The 22,091-nt window shown below is 45.8% G+C and overlaps 1 protein-coding gene across 6 annotated transcripts in view; it reads left to right on the top strand.

Moving 5' to 3' along the window:
* TBC1D1 (TBC1 domain family member 1) overlaps positions 1 to 22,091 on the top strand; it is a 379,700-nt gene that overhangs the window by 42,502 nt on the left and 315,107 nt on the right. The window contains exon 1 of one of the 6 annotated variants that reach the window (XM_082248072.1): positions 13,633 to 13,777. The exons of the other annotated variants lie outside the window; for them this stretch is intronic. Coding sequence (XP_082104198.1) covers positions 13,703 to 13,777 — 75 coding nt within the window. The 5' untranslated portion in view covers positions 13,633 to 13,702. Of the gene's footprint in view, positions 1 to 13,632; positions 13,778 to 22,091 lie in introns of those variants that run through there. 6 annotated transcript variants of the gene reach the window in all.

The following is a 22,091-nucleotide window of genomic DNA, read 5'->3' as shown; positions in this document are numbered from 1 at the left end:
TAGACTATCTCTGATCCATCATGTTTGGGTTACCGATGGCAACTGCAGCATGCACAATTTAACTCTTTACTCTATGGCTCAGTCAATGAACAGTCTAGGGGATATAGTTGTTTTGGTGGTTTTATTTAAATTAGGGATGGGAGAAGGGAAGAGTGGGTTACTCCAACTTGAGCTATTCACAGTAAATGAGGACTCCTGTCTGAAGATGCAGCCAGGCTGCAGATTCACCTTGCCACTTAGATGAAATTAGGAATAAGTCTCTATGCAGATGACTTGTTTGGATGAATTATCTTCGGGATACACTCCTAGTACCCCCTTTCACTCCACCTGCTGACACCCATCCTCTGACTATCCTACACCAGGGGGGCCTCCCTCAGGTCAGGCCCCTAGACACGATCCCCTGTACTCACGATACTGTTTTTCAAGGGTTTCCAGTGTCTCTACCCCTTCAGTCAGCTCTCATGGACCTCTGGGTTCAGCTACTTCACAGGCCGACTACCTGTGACCGCTTGCCACTGCCACAGAGGAGGAGGCAGCCGCCACCCTCCCTCCGGGACTCTGCTCACCAGCCAAAGACCCCGAGTACATGTGCTCCTGGCTTTTATACCACACCCCACAATGCACTGAGATCATCAGTCTGCGCCAATCACTGGTGCTGTATCAAAGCCTGTGTACTTATTGGCCAGATTTCCTCCACTGTCCAATATGCCTCCCTATTGGACCAGTGTGAAACACGCCCTAGACCAGATGAATCACACACTGAGCACTATGAGCAGACCTAACTCACAGATCCTGCTCTCTGGTAGGCAGAAAGAAATATAGATTTGCCTGCTGCTCCTCTGATAGGCAGACAGAGCCAAAAACTATACTCTCTCACTAGCACCTACCTAGGATGGTGATACATATACATAATATAAGGCTGATTTTTTTCCCAAATTACACTCAGAATTACAAACACTCACACAGAATATCACTTTTATAGGTGCAATTACATTTCAACATGTGTGAGCAGCTAACGTTTATAAAAGGAGCTTAAATGAATGTATTAGGCATTTGAGGACAATTTATAGAATATTGCTCATTCACCTCTTTTTAACCTCTGGTTTACCATTTATCCACTTGACTAAGTTCCAAATATGTAAACGGGCTGCTGCTTACCGTTGACAGAATCTGTTAGTTGAAGTTTGTATTCGCCAGTTCAAAGGATTTACCGGATGTTTGCTCACATTTAGCAAGCATTTTAGGCAGATCTGTCACATACCCATTGATTGTGTTTGAGCCCCTGGACAATTAACTGCCACTTTTCTAACTATGCAAACAACATAGTAAAACATATCATGCTTTCTGTATTTTCATTTTTTTCTACTTCACATAGCATTTACTACAAAAATATTTAATATTTAATATTATATCTAACATACCGGTTGAAACAGAAAACACTCATCATACCACAGTACTAGGTTTACGGTTCATCAACTAACAAATGTAGCTTTGTTCCTGTAATATCAGCTGAACATCAACCATACCCTGCAAGAATTTTAATCATTGACCATATAGTACAAAAACAGGCTGAATGAAATATGACATCAAGGAATACAAACAAGGCAAATATCTAGGTGTAACAACATTCCTATTCTGCCCTCTGATGCAAGATTATAAGTTTGCTTGAGACTCTTGGCTTGAGAAGTTGAATATAAGGTGGCACACGCAGCGTGTCATGGCAAATTGTGGTTGTGGCAAAATTTGCCCTAACAGTAAGAGAGGTATAAAACCTGAGCCTAGGTACAAAGTGCATGGGTCAGGGGTATGTAACATACATATGTAGCACCCTCCAGTGTGTGATAGATGTAGTATAGTATATTACATTTAAAGTAGAACTATAAGCAAAACTTTTTTTTTTTTCATTTTGGATAGAGCAAGAAAGGGTTGTAACTTTTTTTTGCCATTTGTGCCCCATTGGGGAGATTTCCTTTAATTTCCTGTCCCATAGTCAAACAGGAAGTGAGAGAAAATACCTGGAAATTAAGGGGATCCCTTGGGAACCCCCCAGGTCACCATAACTAGTGTCCCCATTGGAAGACTTCCCCTCTATTACTTTTCTGAGGATAAGCAAAAATGTGGGATTTTCTTTTACTTTCCCTTTCAATGACAATGGTAAATTACCTTAGCAGGGGCACAGACAACAATAAAAACTGACAAGTGTTTTGAGCTGAGCTGTGTAAACCTGAGCTGTGTAATCTGGGTCAGGGTTTAGTGACTCAGGGCTATATGACTGATCCTAGCAGCTTCTCTAGTGCCTCCCCCTGTTTTCTGGAACATTGGAGAATGTTCTAGACATAGTGGGTGGAAGTTAGGAGGAGCTGCTTGGAATATTTATGAGGTCCTCAGCCAATCCCCAGTAAAGAGCTGGCAGGGGGAAGACCACCTCATTATTAGGCATGAGTCATGCCATAATGGGCAGTCAGGTGAAGATGGAGATGGAGTGTTGAGGAGGCTCTCAGTGGCCTTAGTCTGGGGGGGGGGGGGGTGACCTTGGGCCAGGGCTCGGGTGTTGGGAGGACCCTACCACAACACACAGAGGAAGCCCTTCCTAGTGGCATGGGAGCAAAGGAGGGAGGACAGCAGGAGCAGGTCAGCACTACTGTGAGATCTCTTGAGAGTCAGCCAGGTGGGCTGGTGAGTGTCAGTCTGGAGGACTGTGCTGGAGAAGTTAGCCTGGAGAGCTAGTGAAAGAGGCAGCTGCAGCCAGGTGGGTTGGCAGTGCCTGAAGAGGTGGTGCTGGGAGCAGTAGCCACATAGAGAGAAGTGCAAGCTGGACTCTGTAACCCTTTGCTACACATTCAATAGGGCCTCAGGTTCCTGCCTGTAATGGGCCATTGTGCTTTTAATATGACTGAGTGACTGTCCGATTTCTACACAGTGATCCAACTGGGTTCTGCAAGCAAATGTGTGCAGGAGGAAGAAGAGACTGTTGTAAGGAAGTTGTCCCTGAAGTCTGAAGTCAAGTGGGCATCCCATAATTTCCAATCCCTATCCAAGTTTAAATGCCCTAAAAAAACACAAAAACAAAGCTATGGACTGTTCTCTGTATCTGAGGTGCTGGTGAAGATTCAGTGTGCCTGGATGTACAGGGGTGGTCGATCCCTTTAACTTGCAGCTCCTACGTGGGGTGTGCTACATTTAGTAACCTACATCTAACATACATAGTAACATACAGAGTGCAGGGGGTCAGACATATGTAATGTACAGAATGCAGGGGTCGCAAGCATGGAATGTACAGAGTGCAGGGTACAGAGGTATGTAATGTACAGAGTGCAGGGGTCAGAAGTGTGTAATGTAAAAACTGCAGGGGTCAGAAATGTGTAATGTACAAAGGACAAGGGTCAGAAGTGTTTAATGTAAAGGGTGAAGGGGAAAGGAATATGTATGTAATGTACAAAATGCAGGGTACAGAGGTATGTAATGTACAGAGTGCAGGGGTCAGAAGTGTGTAATGTAAAAACTGCAGGGGTCAGAAATGTGTAATGTACAAAGGACAAGGGTCAGAAGTGTTTAATGTAAAGGGTGAAGGGGAAAGGAATATGTATGTAATGTACAAAATGCAGGGTACAGAGGTATGTAATGTACAGAGTGCAGGGGTCAGGAATATGTAACGCACAGAGTGCAGGAGTCTGGAGTATGTGTTATACAGAGTGCATGGGTCAGGAATATGTAATGTACAGCGTACAGGGGTCTGGAGTACGTAAGTACAGAGTGCAGGGTACAGAGGTATGAAATGTACAGAGTGCAGGGGTCTGAAGTACGTGGGTACAGATGAGAGGGGTCAGAAGTGTGTAATGTGCAGCATGCAGGGGTCAGAAATAAGTAAAAAGAATAAAGTGTAGGAGTCATAAAATTGGAACAACGGAATGCAGGGGTCAGGAATATGTAATGTACAGAATGCAGGGGTCACAAGTGTGTAATGTGCAGAGTGTAGGAATATGTAATGTACAGAGTGCAGGGTACAGATATATGTAACATACAGAGTGCAGGGATCTGGAATATGTGTGTACAGTGGGCAGGGTTCAGAAGGGTGCAATGTACAGTGTGCAGGGGTCAGAAGTACATAGCTCCCAACTGTCCCTGATTTCGAGGGACTTTCCCTGATTTGGAACATTGTCCCTTTGTCCCTCTTTCCTCCTCATTTGTCCCTCATTTTGGTCTGGTCTATATAGTTGTATATAAAATGCATTTTTTTGCTTTCCAAAAAGTGTTTCCCAGTGCTAAACATTTCATCCAATTTCTAAATTGCTGCATTTGTAAATGTCAAAAGCCAATATAAAGGAAACGTAGTGGTAAAAAAAAACAAATTTCTGGATTTACCTAACCATTTTTTTGTATAATTCTCCTTTAGGGGGCGTGGCAGGGGGTGTGTCCAATGCCTACATACTTTTACAAATAGGTGTCCCTCATTCCCATTTCAAAAAGTTGGGAGGTATGGAATTATGTAATGTACAAAGTGCAGAGGTCTTGTTATCCTAAAATATCGGACGTTGGAAGAATCATCTGAGGTTGGTTCTGTTCCCAAGCATGTTGTAATTCCTGGAGATATTCCTTCAATTATAGCCGCTATGTCCAAACTATATGGCCCTCCAGCTGTTCAGGAACTACAATTCCCATTATGCTTAGTTATGTCTGTGAATGTCAGAGATTTACAATGCCTCATGGGAATTGTAGTTCCTGAACAGCTGGAGGGCCATAGTTTGGACACCCCTGAATTATAGGGATGCCGTTGTAAAGTTCCATGCTGTAGTCAAATCATCTGCAGTAAACATTTAACAATTTGTTAGATAGAGACATACAGCTGTGGGGGGAACTTAGCAGACTAGTCAGTGAAGCAGTGCCTCATGTCTCACATAAAAACAGTATAAGAGGCTGTATGGATCCTTTCCTTCAATATCTTCTCCACCTCCTATATGTATATGAGGGCATTTCAGGGTTGGGGCATCTACAGACAGTCCCAGGGTAGGTAGGCATAAGGGAGTAGATAGACTCTCCCAACACAGCTATGCCTATTCTGTTATACGAGAATTTTCGTAACTTTAGCAACCTCTTCTTTTTCGATATAAGACTCCAAACCTAGGTTGACGCTCCCCAATGCTGGAAATTAATCAATGTATAGCCAGCCTCTGGTAGTGTTTATTTTACGGCTAATCACACTGAGCTGACCTATAGTTCACATTTTATTTGGTGTTAATATCAGAATGTACACATTGATTCTTTGTTATCTGGAACAAGATAAGACATGTTAAATAAAACTGGTAAGTCAAAATGGCCTCATTCTCTTCCTTTACCGTGCACAATAGAGCCAATTGCGGGTGTCAGCCAATTCAGCCAGAAGTGTTTTTAGAAACAGAGTACCCAGCGGGAATTGAACCCCAGATCTTGGTGGTGCCGGACAAGACTGCTGACTATTTACGCATCCATGCAGTTGACATTTCCTAAAGTGATACTGTAAAGCTGGGTATACACTGGTAGAATTTTGTTCGACATTTTTAATTGCAAGAACATTTGTTAATTTTTTTAATCATTAGCGGGGTCAAATCGATGTTCATTTTCGACTGTGGTGACTCGAAAATTCGAAGGAGCAGAGCAGAAAGGTTTTCTCTAATGTACGAATTTCTAACAGTGTATGTGTTTTTTTTTTTGGTAAAATCCATTCATTCCAAAATCAAATGTCAAAAGCAAACGAAATCTTGAGCTACTTTTGAAAGACAGAAAGCCCCCGTTCACATTATGTCAAATCACATGCCAAATCACAGCCTATTGCCGGCAATGGCACCGTCCGATTGGGTGCGATGCCGACTTTTCAGCGCTGCACCGATTTCAAAAAATGTTCCTGCACTACTTTTGGCAAATTCGGGGGCGATTACAATAGACATCAGTGCATGAACCTGCACAGATGTCTTTTAAATCACCCCCGAAGTCGCAATGAAATGCGAGTTTGAAATTGTGCGAGTTCACACGATTTCAATCCCGCCTCCAATGTGAATGAGGGTAAAAGAAAAGAAATGAAAAGCAATGTGACCAGGTGCCTATCGTATCATGCCTCCATCCCGACATATATCATACACACAGACAATAGTCACCCATGGGACTTTAAATGAGCCATAATACAAAAGTCATAAAATATCAATTCATTATACAAAGATTTGGCACATAAATATATATAATGTGCATATACATTTTTTGGGCATATCAAGCCAGAAGGTTTATGTAATAATATATAATGAACATCAAGCTGGTATATTCTCAAATGCATGCTTTACATAACCAAGATGATTGCAATGTAAAAGAGGAATACCTTGTAACTTGACGCGTTTCGTAAATACTTTCAACTCTATGCTAAAAGAATACATAAATTGAATTAACGCACCAGGAACCAGTGCGATTCCTGTGCGGGTTCCCTCATCGCATCTGAATTGCAGATGGTTCACACTGACATCTGCGAACCGCTGCGGATGTCAATGTAAAGTTAAAGGATAAATCCACCCTAACACTAAAATCACTTCATCTAAAGACATCCATGATCTAACTCTAACCTATCTAGCCCTGTAAAAAAGAAATCGCTATACATACCTTTTTCTAAGCCGATCCGACCCGATCCTACGCTGAGCTGTCAGCCGCGGCTTCGATGTGGAGGCGGGTGCAGAGGACACATCCGACAACAGAAGCTCCATAGTAAGTCTATGGGTGACGTCACTTCCTGTTCATTTCACAGGCTGTGTCTTCTGCAGAGCTTCCATCGCTGGAGACCGGACCGGATCAGCTTCAAAAAAGGTAAAGCAAAAGGGAGGATTTCAAGCGCACTAAATGCTATCAGTCCTAATAACTGGATAAATAAAAACATCAACAAACAGTCACATAGAAGGAGAGTCCAATGTGCTAGCGTAGAGCCAGTCGCTGTAGAGGAGGTGACTCTGCAGGGAAGACAAGAAGAGAGGCAGCGCCATCTAAGAGTAGCAGTATGAGACTTAAATAGCCATAATAAGTAAACAACCCACAAGATAGTGATATGTAAGCGCCCATCAAAAGAATAGGAGTCCCTGCTATGTACGACCAGATGATAGACGTTCCTAGCCCCGGGAGGTCAGATGGAGCCTTCAGCTGTGTGGGTGGATAGCAACATGTCCTTGCGCTGGTCCAAGGTTCCTGGGCGGAGCCGACGTCCTGGACGTCACAAGCGATAGGCGTTGCACGCGTTCTCCTTCTTCAGGCCGTGGAGGGGCGGGGTGGGAGAGAAGGTTTGAAGGCCTTCAAACATGACCCCCCATGGCCTGTAGAAGGAGCACGCACGCTCTGAACGCATGCCATGCCTATCGCTTGTGATGCTCGGGACGTTGGCTCCACCCAGGAACCTTGGACCAGCTCAAGGAAGTGTTGCTGTACACCCAAACAGCCGATCCGGCCTCCCTGACTAGGATTGCCGACCATCTGGTCGTACACATCAGGGGCTCATTCTTTTGACGAGCCCTTACATATCACTATCTTCTGGGTTGTTTACTTATTATTGCTATTAAAGTCTCATATTGCTAATATTAGATGGCGCTGCCTCTCTTCTTGTCTTCAAATAAGGTATGTATACTGATTTCTTCTTTACAGGGCTAGATAGGTTAGTCTTAGATCGTGGATGCCTGTAGATGTAGCAATTTTAGTGTTAGGGTGGACTTCCCCCAGATTGTTTTGCAGATCGCAGTGCGAACTGTGATATGGTGCAGGAATCGGATCACATAGGTGTGGAGACCCATGCGATCTGATTCCAGTGCGGACCAAAAAAAGGGTCCTGCACCATTTTGGTGTGAATGCGATTTCAGCCATACAGTTTGTATTTGCATCGCACAAACATTGCATGTGATCTGCACAGCAATGCGGCACAAATCAGATGCGATGTCTGTGATTGCACAAGTGTGAACCCAGGCTAAATGTGAATCAATGTTTGTCTTAAACACTTTTTATTAATTTCCCCTTGTCTGCGATCCTTTGGTGATTTCAAGGGTTGCACTTCAGGCATCCTAAATTAAAGAAGTTTACCATCACTAGTCTAAACATTTCCCACCCTATCCAAACCCCCCCCCCCCCCAAAAAAAAACAATATAACGAAAAAGTTTTGCCCCCTTTCACTAAAAAACACATGGGCATACAGATATCACACCATCTTACACTGAAGTAGTCTATTAAAGAGGAACTACATTGCATCTGAGCACCACAAACCACGAATGCTATTTCATTTATTTTTAATATTCAGAGCAAACTCCCCAATCCATCCATATTTCCATGTTTGATTTTTCTGAAAAATCACTTTGAAAAACGCCCCCTAGCATTTTTGGCTGTGGCCATCTTGAGTAAGGGCAGATGATACCTGTAACATTTACTTCCTGGAATCCATCTGTCCTTAGCTCAGGCATACATGCAGGAGGGTATGCTTAGCTGATAAAGATCCTCCTCCCCTCTTGAAGACACCTAGGATGTATTATATCATTTGCCTAAGCCTGGAAACCAGGAACGAACTGCGACCTGAAGAAATGTAAAAACAAAATGTTTAAAACAAATACATATGATATACTTTCCTATCTATTTACTAATCTTAGCAGCATAAGAATAAAAAAAAAAAAAAAAAATTGATTGAGAAAGTGAAGTTCCGCTTTAAACATTTTACCAGTTACATAGTTAGTGAGGATGAAAAAAGACATCAGTCCATCCAGTTCAACCTATGATGTGTGTGTGTGATTTGATGGTAACCGTACATTGTATACCCCTGTATGTTGTACATTGTATACCCCTGTATGTTGTACATTGTATACCCCTGTATGTTGTGGTCTTTAAGGTGCCCATCTAATAGTTTTTTGAAACTATTGATGCTCCCTGCTGACACGACTGCTTGTGGAAGAGAATTCCACATCCTTACTGCTCTGACAGTGAAGAACCCCTTACGTATTTTAAGGTTAAATTGTTTTTCCTCTAGTTTTAGTGAGTGGCCACGTGTCTTATTGTATCTCCTTTCTCTGAATAGTTTGTTCCTTATGCTAGGGTCACCAGTACAGTATTTGTACATTGATACACCACATCCACAGGCTTACCTTTATCTAGGTGGCAGCTCACTTCATCGTAGAAGGTTAATAGATTGGTCTGGCAAGAACGATTTTTCATGAATCCATGCTGATTACTACTAATATTACAGTTTTCATTACTAAAGTCCTGTATACAGTCCCTTAACATTCCCTCCAAAATCTTGCAGACTACTGATGTTAGGCTGACCAGCCTATAGTTACCCGGGATATATCTCAGCCCTTTTTTAAATATTGGTACCACGTTGGATTTTTTCCAATCAACTGGTCAATGGCTGACCTTTGTTGTCTTTTATGGGGCCAGTGTGTTCTGGCCTCGCTTTCTTACTATTTATATACTTAAAGAATTTCTTGTTTTTCTTTTTTTTTTTTTTTTTTACTCTCTTCCGCTATATGTCTCTCGTGTTCTATTTTAGCCGCCCTAATTTCATCTTTACATTTCTTATTACACTCTTTGTAATGCTTGAATGCTGCCAATGCCTTGTATTTTTTGACGGCCTTTTCTTTAGTATTAACATGCATTTTTATGTTGGAGTTTAGCCACCCAGGGTTTAGTTTTGCTCTTTTAAACGTATTCCCCTTTGGAATGCACTGGCCAATCCCTTTATTTAGTATGTTTTTGAAGCACTCCCATTTATCCTCTGTGTTCTTTGTTCCAAGGGTTCTATCCCATTTGATATTGTCTAGCAAAGAGCACAGTTTAGGGAAGTTGGCTCTTTTGAAATTCAGTGTCCTTATATCACCCTTGTGTTTCCTATTTCTATGATTTATACTGAAACTTATTGACCTATGGTCACTGTTTCCTAAGTTGCCCTGTATTTCTATATCTGTGATCAGGTCTGTATTGTTGGTAATCAGTAGGTCAAGTACCGCATTGTTTCTTGTCGGTGCATTCACCATCTGACCCATGAAATTGTCCTGCAGAACATTTAGGAACTGCCAAGCCTTGCTGAGTGCGCGGTTCCTTCTGCCCAGTCTATATGAGGATAATTAAAGTCCCCCATTATAATGACATTTCCCATTCCCAGTTGCTTACACTTAATGTGTTCCATATTCCTGGTTCTTCTTTTGCACTGGTGAGGTAGCCCCGGTGTCACAGATGTCCCCTGGGAAGGCTACATCACCAATGCATTCCATTGAGATCTCCTCTCTAAACTGTAAAATCTCACAAAATCTTGGAGGAAAGAGATTTTGTAAAAGATTGTTATTGTTTATATGCTGCCATGGCTTCTGCAAGGTGAATGCCGGGTTTCATAATGCTAGGTGTGGCAATTATAAACAGTGTGGGAACTGGCACTGACATCATCTGTGGGGCGGCACTGAGAATTTGGAAGAGGAAACTGGCCTCTTTTCAAAATGGTGGTACGAGATTCAGGAAGGAGGATCTACTGCAGATCACTTTTCAGAGGAGTGGCAATCCGTGCGCATGAATAAACAAGCCCTTAGAAACGATTTAATGAAAAATAAATTTCAGGGCTATGAAGTAGTGGATGAGTATGGATTATAGATTAATTAGTGTCACAATAAACAAGTCCTCCCAGTGACAGATCCTGGCTCTGTGTACAGTGATCAGTGAATGTACAGATCTCTTACCTGTACACTGATCAATGGATGGACAGATCTCTCCTCTGTACAGAGAGCAGTGATTGGACAGATCTCTCCTCTGTACACCTGTCAGTGGTTGGACAGATCTCTCCTCTGTACACAGATCAGTGATTAGGCAGATCTCTCCTCTGTACAGAGAGCAGTGGTTGGCCAGATCTCTCCTCTGTACACAGATCAGTGATTAGGCAGATCTCTCCTCTGTACACAGATCAGTGATTGGACAGATCTCTCCTCTGTACACAGGGCAGTGATTGGACAGATCTCTCCTCTGTACACAGAACAGTGATGAGGCAGATCTCTCCTCTGTACACAGATCAGTGATTAGGCAGATCTCTCCTCTGTACACAGATCAGTGATTAGGCAGATCTCTCCTCTGTACACAGGGCAGTGATTGGACAGATCTCTCCTCTGTACACAGATCAGTGATGAGGCAGATCTCTCCTCTGTACACAGATCAGTGATTAGGCAGATCTCTCCTCTGTACACAGATCAGTGATTAGGCAGATCTCTCCTCTGTACACAGGGCAGTGATTGGACAGATCTCTCCTCTGTACAGAGAGCAGTGATTGGACAGATCTCTCCTCTGTACACAGAGCAGTGATTGGACAGATCTCTCCTCTGTACACCTGTCAGTGGTTGGACAGATCTCTCCTCTGTACACAGATCACTGATTAGGCAGATCTCTCCTCTGTATACAGATCAGTGATCATGTAGATCTTTCCCCTGTACACAGATCAGTGATTGGACAGATCTCTCCCTTGTACAGTGATCGGTGATTAGGCAGATCTCTCCTCTGTACACAGATCAGTGATTAGGCAGATCTCTCCTTTGTACACAGATCACCGATTAGGCAGATCTCTCCTCTGTACACAGATCAGTGATTGGACAGATCTCTCCTCTGTACACAGGGCAGTGATTGGACAGATCTCTCCTCTGTACACAGATCAGTGATTAGGCAGATCTCTCCTCTGTACACAGATCAGTGATTAAGCAGATCTCTCCTCTGTACACAGAACAGTGATTGGACAGATCTCTCCTCTGTACACAGAGCAGTGATTGGACAGATCTCTCCTCTGTACAGAGAGCAGTGATTGGACAGATCTCTCCTCTGTACACAGATCAGTGATAAGGTAGATCTCTCCCCTGTACACCAATCTGTGATTGGGTAGATCTCCCCCCTGTACACCGATCAGTGATTGGACAGATCTCTCACTTATACATGGATCAGTGACCAGGTAGATTTCTCCCCTGTACACTGATCTGTGATTGGGTAGATCTTTCCTCTATACAAAGATCAATGATTGGACTAATCTCTCACCTGTACACAGATCAGTGATCAGGTAGATCTTTCCCCTGTACACTGATCAGTGATTGGACAGATCTCTCCCTTGTACAGTGATCGGGTAACTCTCTCCTCTGTTTAGTGTTCGGGTAGATCTCCCCCCTGTACAGTGATCCAGAAAATGTCTCCCCTTACACAGATCAAGTAGATCTCCCCCCTGTACAGTGATTGGGTAGCTCTCCCCCTGTACATTGATCAGGTAGATCTCCCCCTGTACAGTGATTGGGTAGATCTTCCCCTGTACAGTGATTGGGTAGATCTCCCTCCTGTATAGTGATCAGGTAGATCTACCCCATACAGTGATTGGGTAGATCTCCCCTGTACAGTGACGGGTAGATCTTCCCCTTGTACACCGATCAGTGATTGGGTAGATCTCCCCCCTGTACAGCGATGACTGATCGGGTAGATCTCCCACTGTAAAGTGATTGGACAGATCTCCCCACTCCACAGTGATCGGGTAGATCTCCCCCTGTACAGTTATTGGACAGATCTCCCCCCCCCCCCCTGCACAGTGATGAGTGATTGGGTTAATCTCTCCCCTGTACAGTGATTGGGTAGATCTCCCCCCTGTACAGTGATCAGTTGTGTGGACAGATATCCGCCCCCCCCCTGTAGTGATGAGTGATCAGGTATATCTCCCCCTGTACAGTGATTGGACAGACCTCCCCCTGTACAATGATGAGTGATCAGGTTGATCCCCCCCGTACAATGATAAGTTATATGGACAGATCCCGCCCCTGTACAGCGATGAGCGATCGGGTAGATCTCCCCCAGTACAGTAATGAGTGATTGGGTAGATCTCCCCCAGTACAGTAATGAGTGATCGGGTAGATCTCCCCCAGTACAGTAATGAGTGATCGGGTAGATCTCCCCCTGTACAGTAATGAGTGATTGGGTAGATCTCCCCCTGTACAGTAATGAGTGATCGGGTAGATCTCCCCCTGTACAGTAATGAGTGATGGGGTAGATCTCCCCCTGTATAGTGATGTTTTATGGACAGACCCCCCCCTGTACAGTAATGAGTGATCGGGTAGATCTCCCCCCCCCTGTACAGTGTTGTTATATGGACAGATCCATCCCCCCCCTGTACAGTGATAGGGTAGATCTCCCCTGTACAGTGATGAGTGATCGGGTAGATCTCCCCCCTGTACAGTGATGAGTGATCGGGTAGATCTCCCCCTGTATAGTAATGAGTGCTCGGGTAGATCTCCCCCTGTACAGTGATTGGACAGATCTCCCCCTGTACCATGATCAGTGATTGGACAGATCTAACCCTCTACGTTGATCAGACAGATTCCCCCCACCCCCTCCCCACGTACAATGATGAGTGATTTGGCAGATCTCCCCCTTTACGGTGATTGGACAGATCTCCCTCTGTACAGTGATCGGGTAGATCTCCCCTGTGCACAGATCACCCTGCATTGGTATGTATCAGTAGTAGTAGTGAGTACAATGCATTCTTTCAGGAACTGCCCGCACTTCCCAAACGATCCAATGAGCTGATGAGCGGGGCCCGGGCAGGCCGCTGATTGGTCGGAGCGGGCAGAGTGCGGGGTGAAGTCTGTAGGAGGTGATGAGCTCTCTCCAGGCATGAGGAGGAGGAGGAGGCGGGTGGCAGTCGGGAAGTTCGGGGCTCCTCTCTCTGTTAGACATGAAGGCCAGGCTACAGAAACTCATCTCCATCCACCTGGACCCCGGGCAGGAGAAGGAGGAGAAGGAGAACAAGGTGAGCCCTCCCCCCCACTCGGCACATGGCTAATGTTTACATCGCTGTGTCCGGGAACTACAAGTCCCAGCGTGACCAGATCAGCTCTCTAGCGGTCACATGTACCGGGTGTCACCCCCCCCCCTTCTACTCTGATCATCAATCCTCACCTACTGTCATGTGTGTCCATCTATAGGGATGACAGGGGACTGACCATAGACACAGGACATGTCATCATATGTGTGATCCATTACATGACTTCCATTACTTTTCATCATTCTCTATATCATATATACATATATACATACAGATCAGCCATAACATTATGACCAACAACTTTGAATATATATTGTGACAATGACATCTGAAAGTGGCAGTAAGTGAACATGTTGTCCCTGAAGTTGATGTGTGTAAAGCAGAAAAACAGGCAAGTGTAAGGATTTGAGTGACTTTGGAAAGGGCCAATTGTAATGTCTACATGATCAGGTCAGAGCACCCAAAACTGCTGTGGTCAGGACCGACCAAATGTGATCTAAAGGCCGGTTCGTTTTTTTTTGTTAGGTTCAATGAAAAAAAACCTCAACTTCCGATCGGAGCAGCTGTACTAACGATCTGATGTTAGTACATCTATCTCCCCCACTGAGCTGTTGTGCTCTGTCAGGGGGACGGCCCTGCACCAGAACACACCAATCTGCGCTCTCAGCCATTGGCTGAAATTGCTGATAGAGAGCCGGTTGGCTGCTGGTTTTCAAGCATTCACATCCAGCCAGAAGCCGGCAAACGGCCCGCTTATGTTGGACTGGTTGGCTTACACAAAAAAAAATGGCTGTGTTTTTTTTGAACCAGCCAATATCGGCCGGCATTCAGAAGGAAAACTGGAGAACCAGTGACCGGGTTCTGGGCGAATAAGGCACGTTGATGTGCGCGGCCAGGGATGGCGCGTTGATGTGCGCGGCCAGGGATGGCGCGTTGATGTGCGCGGCCAGGGATGGCGCGTTGATGTGCGCGGCCAGGGATGGCGCGTTGATGTGCGCGGCCAGGGATGGCGCGTTGATGTGCGCGGCCAGGGAAGGGTCGTTGATGTGCGCGGCCAGGGATGGCGCGTTGATGTGCGCGGCCAGGGAAGGCGCGTTGATGTGCGCGGCCAGGGAAGGCGCGTTGATGTGCGCGGCCAGGGAAGGCGCGTTGATGTGCGCGGCCAGGGAAGGCGGGAACATATGTTCTTATCCAGTAAAAGAGCGACTTTAGCTCATATTGCTGAAAAATGTTAATGCTAGTTCCTATAGGAAGATTCCAGCGCACACACAGTGCAGTTTGTTGTCTATGGGGGTGCACAGACCGGTCAGGGTGCCTATGCTAACCCATGTCCACTGCCAAAAGCACCGACAATGGGCACCTGAGCATCAGAACTGCATTACGGAGCAATGGAAGAAGGTCTGGTCTAATAAATCCTAATTTATTTACATCATGTGGATAACCGGGTGAATGTGCGTTGCTTGCCTGGGGAAGAGATGGCACCAGGATGCACTATGGGAAGAAGGCAAGCCGGCTGTGTAATGCTTTGGGCAATGTTCTGCTGAGAAACCTTGGTCCTGCCATTTATGTGGATGTTTGACGTGTACCACCTACCTAAACATTGTTGCTGACCAAGTCCACCCTTGGGAAACGGTATTTTCTGATGGCAGTGGCCTCTTTTGAGCTGGATAATGTACACTGCAAAATGGTTGAAGAATGATTTGAAGAACACAAGGTGTTTGGGATGTTGACTTCCAGATCGCAATCCAATCATGAATCTGTGGGATGTGTTTGAAAACCAAGTCTGATCCATGGAGCCCCACCTCACAACTTGCATTTTAAGGATCTGCTGGTGAGGGTTGGGTCTTCAGAGGTCTAGTCTTGGCCATGCCTCAACAGGTTATGATGGTCATAATGTTCTCTATTCCTTATTCACACAAGTGTTAAAGAGGTTGTAAACCCAATAACATTTTTTTTTTTTTTTTTTCAACCTGAAAGAGAAACGCATAATGAGCTAGTATGCAACGCATACTAGCTCATTATGAAATGCTTACCTTAGATCGAGCCCCCGCCGACCGCGGGATCGCGGCATCCGGCCATCTGATTGGCCGGAGCCGCAGTGACGTCAATCACACGCACAGGAGCCAACAGTCACGGCACGGGGCTCTGAAGGAACCGCACCAGCGGCCGTTCCTTCAGAGCGCATGCGCCAGTGACGTCACTGGTGCATGTAAGGTAAATATCTCCTAAAACGGTGCATGTTTAGGAGATATTTACAGTACCTATAGGTAAGCCTTATCATAGGCTTACCTATAGGTAAAAGTGTCAGAGGAGGGTTTACTTCCTCTTTAATATATAACTGGGTTGTGTTTTTTTTTTTTTTTTCTTCTCACTTTCTGACCACCTATGAGCACCGCTCAAAATTAAGGCAATACAAAAGGCATTTGTTTTAAGTTAAAACAATAAATGTGCTGCTCTGTGCAATGGTTTTGCATAGAGCAGCCCCAAACCTCCTCTTCTGGGGTCCCCCGCTGGCGATCTTGGCTCCTCCTCTTCTCCCTGTATCCCATAGCAAGCCACTTGCTTTGAGGCCACAAAGTGCGTGTTTGCTCCTGAGCTGTGTGTGTCTATGGAGCCGCGGATAAGTTTACCTTTTGGAACATGTTACATGTTCCACCCATATTTAGGGTAGTAAGCAAGTCTATACATCTTCTTTTATACAGGTTAAACAGAATTGGTGTGAGGAGGGGGGGGGGGGGGGGAGGGAGCATTTTGTAAGATTAATTAAGGTTTATCCTGGAATTCTGATTCAGAGCCGGTTCACATATGAGCGATCCGACTTGCCGGGGTGACCTCGGAGCGGCCGGCACGGACTTCATATCATTGAAGTCAATGCAGGTCGCTCCGGGTTGCCCCAAAGAAGCTCCGGACCCTTTTTCTAAGTCAGAGCGACTTGTGTCGCTCCTATTAGATCGGGTCCACAGCTTCTCTATGGCAGGCGACCAGGTCGCCTGACAGGTTGCCCCAGTGTGAACGGGGTCTAAAAGAATAAGTTTACCTTTACAAAAAAAAAAAAAAAAAAGCATGCACATTTTTTTTATTTGTGTAATGGACCTGTAAAGCAGATCATGGGTGTAATGCCACGGTCCTGCAGACTGTCTGTCTGGCCGTACCTCCAATAAGGCCAGGAAGTTACACTGTGACCGGAAGCATGAATGAACTACCACAGCACTCAACAGCACCATGGCAGTTCATTGACAACTACAAGCCGACAGCCGCAAAGGCTACAGGACCTTGTAGTTTTCCCATTCGCAGAACACTTTGTTGCAGATTGTGACATCTAGGGGAGAAGATCCCCCCCCCCCCCCTGCTAGCTGTCAGACCAGGGGCCGGTGCATCTGTAACCTGTTACACCCTGAATATGGGTGTAACATGTTACAAAAGGTGAACTTCTCCTTTAAAGCAGGAAAATGTGCCCAAATAAGAAGTGTTTGCTGTATTCAACATTTTCTCTTGGCAAGGATGGACTGTGCTTCATCAAAATATTGGACACAATACACCCCTCTTAATAAATATATGTTCTGCTGCAGTCCCACCGTTCTTCAGTGGGACTGAGTAACGTCCCAGGGATGGTGGTCAGTGGCAAAAAGGAATGTCCCAGGGTTGGCGGATAGTGGGGGGTGGGGGGGGGGCAGAATGGAGGTTAGTGACGGGAGGAAGGAATATCCCAAGGGATGATGGTCAGTGGTGGGAGGAAGGAATGCCCCCCCCCCTCCCCCTGAAGATGGCGGGAGGAAGGAATGTCCCCCGGGGATGATAGGTCAGTGGCGGGAGGAAGGAATGTCCCCTGGGGGTGGTGGTGGTCAGTGGCTGGAGGAAGGAATGTCCCCTGGGGGTGGTGGTCAGTGGCTGGAAGAAGGAATGTCCCCTGGGGATGGTGGTCAGTGGCTGGAGGAAGGAATGTCCCCTGGGGGTGGTGGTGGTCAGTGGCTGGAGGAAGGAATGTCCCCTGGGGGTGGTGGTGGTCAGTGGCTGGAGGAAGGAATGTCCCCTGGGGGTGGTGGTCAGTGGCTGGAGGAAGGAATGTCCCCTGGGGGTGGTGGTCAGTGGCTGGAAGAAGGAATGTCCCCTGGGGATGGTGGTCAGTGGCTGGAGGAAGGAATGTCCCCTGGGGGTGGTGGTGGTCAGTGGCTGGAGGAAGGAATGTCCCCTGGGGGTGGTGGTGGTCAGTGGCTGGAGGAAGGAATGTCCCCTGGGGGTGGTGGTGGTCAGTGGCTGGAGGAAGGAATGTCCCCTGGGGGTGGTGGTCAGTGGCTGGAAGAAGGAATGTCCCCTGGGGGTGGTGGTCAGTGGCTGGAAGAAGGAATGTCCCCTGGGGGTGGTGGTCAGTGGCTGGAAGAAGGAATGTCCCCTGGGGATGGTGGTCAGTGGCGGGAGGGAGGTGTGTCCCTCGGGGTTGGCGGGCAGTGGCAGAAATGATGCCCCATCTGTAGTGTCAGCTAAAAGAATAGGTCCCCTTAGCGTCAGAGGCAGAATAGTGTCGCAAAGCCCATATAATCCGTCCTGCCGACTGCAGTTTGGAGACCACTGGCTTGCCCTATAGGGAGCTTCTTTTGCCTTTATGAGCACCAATCATTCTCCACTTTTGATTCCTCTCTAGAGATTTCAGTAGCTAGACTGAACTACTAAAAATTCTGTCTAGTGCAGCTTCCATCAGATTTTGTAAGAAATTCTGCATGTCAGACTAGCAACTTCTCCTCGCAATGGGTTTTCAGCAGTGTTAATTTTGACATCAAATTTCAATTTAGTTTAAGTTTTATAGTCTTTTGACTAAAATGCCATTTTAGTTTTAGTCGTATTTTAGTCAACTAAAATCTCCAGTACAGTGTAGTCAACTAAAATAGAATGTGTTTCGTTAAATTTGAATACATTATTTCGTTAGAACTGCCAAACATTCTATACTTCTGGAGTAAAAATCTAATAAACATGTTTATTATTTCTGGTATTGGGCTCCGTTCACATGTAGGCTTTTGGGGAGTTTTTCTGCTCTAGGATCACCTCTCAAAACGCCCAACAAGAAAAATCCTATTCATTTCAATGGCCCCTGTTCAGATCTGAGCATTTTGACGCTGTGAGCAAAACGCCCAACGCCCAAAAAAGTACATGAGCTTCTTTTTTGGGCAGATTACAGGCGTTTTCCATTGGTCTCTATTCAATCTAAAAACGCCTGCACAAAAAACGCCAGAAAAAACGCCCCTAAAAATGCCTGTAATAGCAACGTCAAGATGTGAATGTAGCCTTAAAGTTTGAACATGCACTACAGACACAGATTTAGCCATAGTGATAGAAATTCGATTCAGGTTTAGTCATAGCCTTTTGACTAATATGCCATTTAGTTTTAGTCGTATTTTAGTCATCTGCGTTGTTTTAGTCGTATTTTAGTTGACTAAATAGTATTAATTTTGCTGATGAAAATATTTTAGTCAACGAAATGAACACTGGTTTTCAGTTACAGCTTCCTGGGTAACCCCCCTCACCCCTGTAATCGGAAACCTATTGGAAACAGAAGTGTGAAAAGTATCGCACTGGTTCAAAGGAGTCTGCTGGTGGTGGAAAGGATCATTGCACTGTGAAGGCTTATTCACATAGGTGCAGAGCCATGTACAGTTCATGTTAATGCACCTGAGAGTGGCAGAAGTTCATGCAGCAGCGGGTAGCGGCCTGCCACGTTTACACTTGGGGCTGGAGGTTGGTACAAATAGGTGGTTGAGCTGCGATATTTATTTATTTATTTATTTATTTTTTTATTTCTTCCCTGACCACCCACCTTCACCTTATGCCGGTCGGATGGGATAGTACTCCTGTTGCAGCCACACATTCTACCCCATCTCACATTCGATGGGCAGTACTGCCGCCAAACACGACCCATTCAGATGAAAAGTCTGATCCATGCGGTTCCTTTTTATTGGGAGTTGGTTGGGTGGTGGAAAGTCTTGTACTGAATATAGAAGTTGTGTGGGTGGTGGATCTTGTCTCTCAGATGGGTACGGAGTATCCAGGGGCAGTGTTTATGGGTGATCCCTACTCTAGATTGTGTGTAGTACTAAGCAGGTCATTGTTTCTTTGGGTGGCGTTAGGGATTTTCTTGTTAATTGGGTTATTATGTAACCTGCTTAACCCCATGAGTGAAATAGGAATGTTCTAGTATCACCCAGTACAAAGTGTCTGTACCTTCCACAATACTGACCAACATATTTTATCTTGCTCTTGAATTGGTTCAGTGTACATGACGGTAGACAGCCACCTTCTATCTTTTACTGATGACCAGTGGAACGTGATTGGTGTATCTTGCCTCTTACCATCGCTTGCTTATTCTATTCGTCTGAATGTGAGCAAAGTCAGTCCTTTTTATGGCTGTTTGGTCTTTTTAGATGAAGCAGACCTGGCTCTTCCCATCTTATCTGACATACACTATATTACCAAAAGTATTGGGACGCATGAACTTTAACCACTTCCCGCCCGCCCTATTACAAATTGACAGCGGAAATGTGGTTGAGTTATCCTGACCGGACGTCATATGACGGCGGCAGGATAACGCCGCTCTGGGCGCCCCCCGGGGGCGCGCAGAGCGGCGATCGGTGATGCGAGGTGTCAGTCTGACACCCTGCATCTCCGATCTCGGTAAAGAGCCTCTGACGGAGGCTCTTTACCATGTGATCAGCCGTGTCCAATCACGGCTGGTCACATAGTAAATAGGAACAGCCGTTGATCGGCTTTCCTTAGTTCGTGCCTGACAGGCACGAGTAAAGGAGCGCTGATCGGCGGCTCCCCTGACAGGGGGGGGGTCGGCACTGGTAATCAGATCATTTATTACCAGTGCAAACCCTCGGGGGGGGGGGGGGGGATGCCACTAGATCCACCAGGGATGCCCACTATGACCCCAGGGATGCCCACTATGACCCCAGGGATGCCCACTATGGCCACCAGGGATGGCAATCAGGGCTTAGGGAGCCCCCCATTGCCCTCCCCATCAGTGATGCCCACCAGTGTCCTCCCTATCAGTGCTGCCCACAAGTGCCCATCACTGCCATCCTTTAGTGTCGCCCACCAGTGCCCATTATTGCCCACCAGTGCCACCTATCAGTGCCGCCCGTCAGTGCCCATCAGTGCCCACCAGTGCCGCCTATCAGTGCCCATTAGTGCCCGTCAGTGCCACCTATCAATGCCCTTCAGTGCCACCTATCAGTGTCCATCAATGCCGCCTATCAGTGCCCAGCAGTGCCGCCTATCAGTGCCCACCAATGCCACATATCAGTGCCACATATCAGTGCCACATATCAGTGCCACCCCATCAGTGCCACCCCATCAGTGCCACCCCATCAGTGCCTGTCAGTGCAGTCTCATCAGTGCTCATCAGTGCAGGAAAAAAATTATTTATTTACAAAATTGTATAACATAAACAAAAAATTTTTTTTTTTTTTTAAACTTTTCGGTCTTTTTTTATTTGTTTAGCAAAAAGTAAAAATCGCATAGGTGATCAAATACCACCGAAAGAAAGCTCTATTTGTGGGGGGAAAATGACATAAATTTGATGTAAGTACAGTGTTGCATGACCGCGCAATTGTCATTCAAAATGCAACAGCGCTAAAAGGGGAAAATTGGCCTGGGCGGGAAGGGAGGGAAGTGCCCGGTATTAAAGTGGTTAATGGCATCCCAGTCTTAGTCCGTAAGGTTTCAATACTGAGTTGGCCCACCCTTTGCTCATTTGGTGGAGGGGGGATTATGGTGTGGGCCCCTTAGTCCCAGTGATGGAAACTCCTTAAGGCATCTGTATACCAAGACACTTGGCAGTCCCAAGCCGCAGGACAAGTCGCACAAGTGTGAAAGGGGCTTTAAGAGAAAACTCCAGTTTGTAGACAGGACTTATCCCGCTCTTTAGGTTTTTTTTTTTTTTCTTGTCTCCCCCGTGTACCCTAGAAATCTGAAGGTGTTCAGATTACAGGCTGCCTGTTGCATGGACATTGGAATCTCCAGCAATATTTGGCAACTTCCTGCAGTTAAAGGCCCCATTCACATCTCACGATTCAGGATCGCGGGCAGAATCGCTGTAATTCGTAATGCGTAGCAATCCCAGCACAACACGCTGTGCATGTTTGGATGCCATTATCCTTCATTGGGATCTTAGACACAATGCGATTCTGCCATAGTTGTCCTGCGACGGGATCGCAGTAAACCGTGCCTGCATAAATTGCATGAAACTTGGTCACCTGAAAATAAACAGGAGCTTTTTTTGGGTGACCAATGTGCATAGGCTGTCTAT

Source organism: Pelophylax lessonae (assembly GCF_965119305.1).
Source record: "Pelophylax lessonae genome assembly, chromosome: 1".
Taxonomy (NCBI): Eukaryota; Metazoa; Chordata; class Amphibia; order Anura; family Ranidae; genus Pelophylax; species Pelophylax lessonae.
Note: the sequence above shows the minus strand (reverse complement) of the source record. Positions and strands in the feature narration are given on the sequence as shown.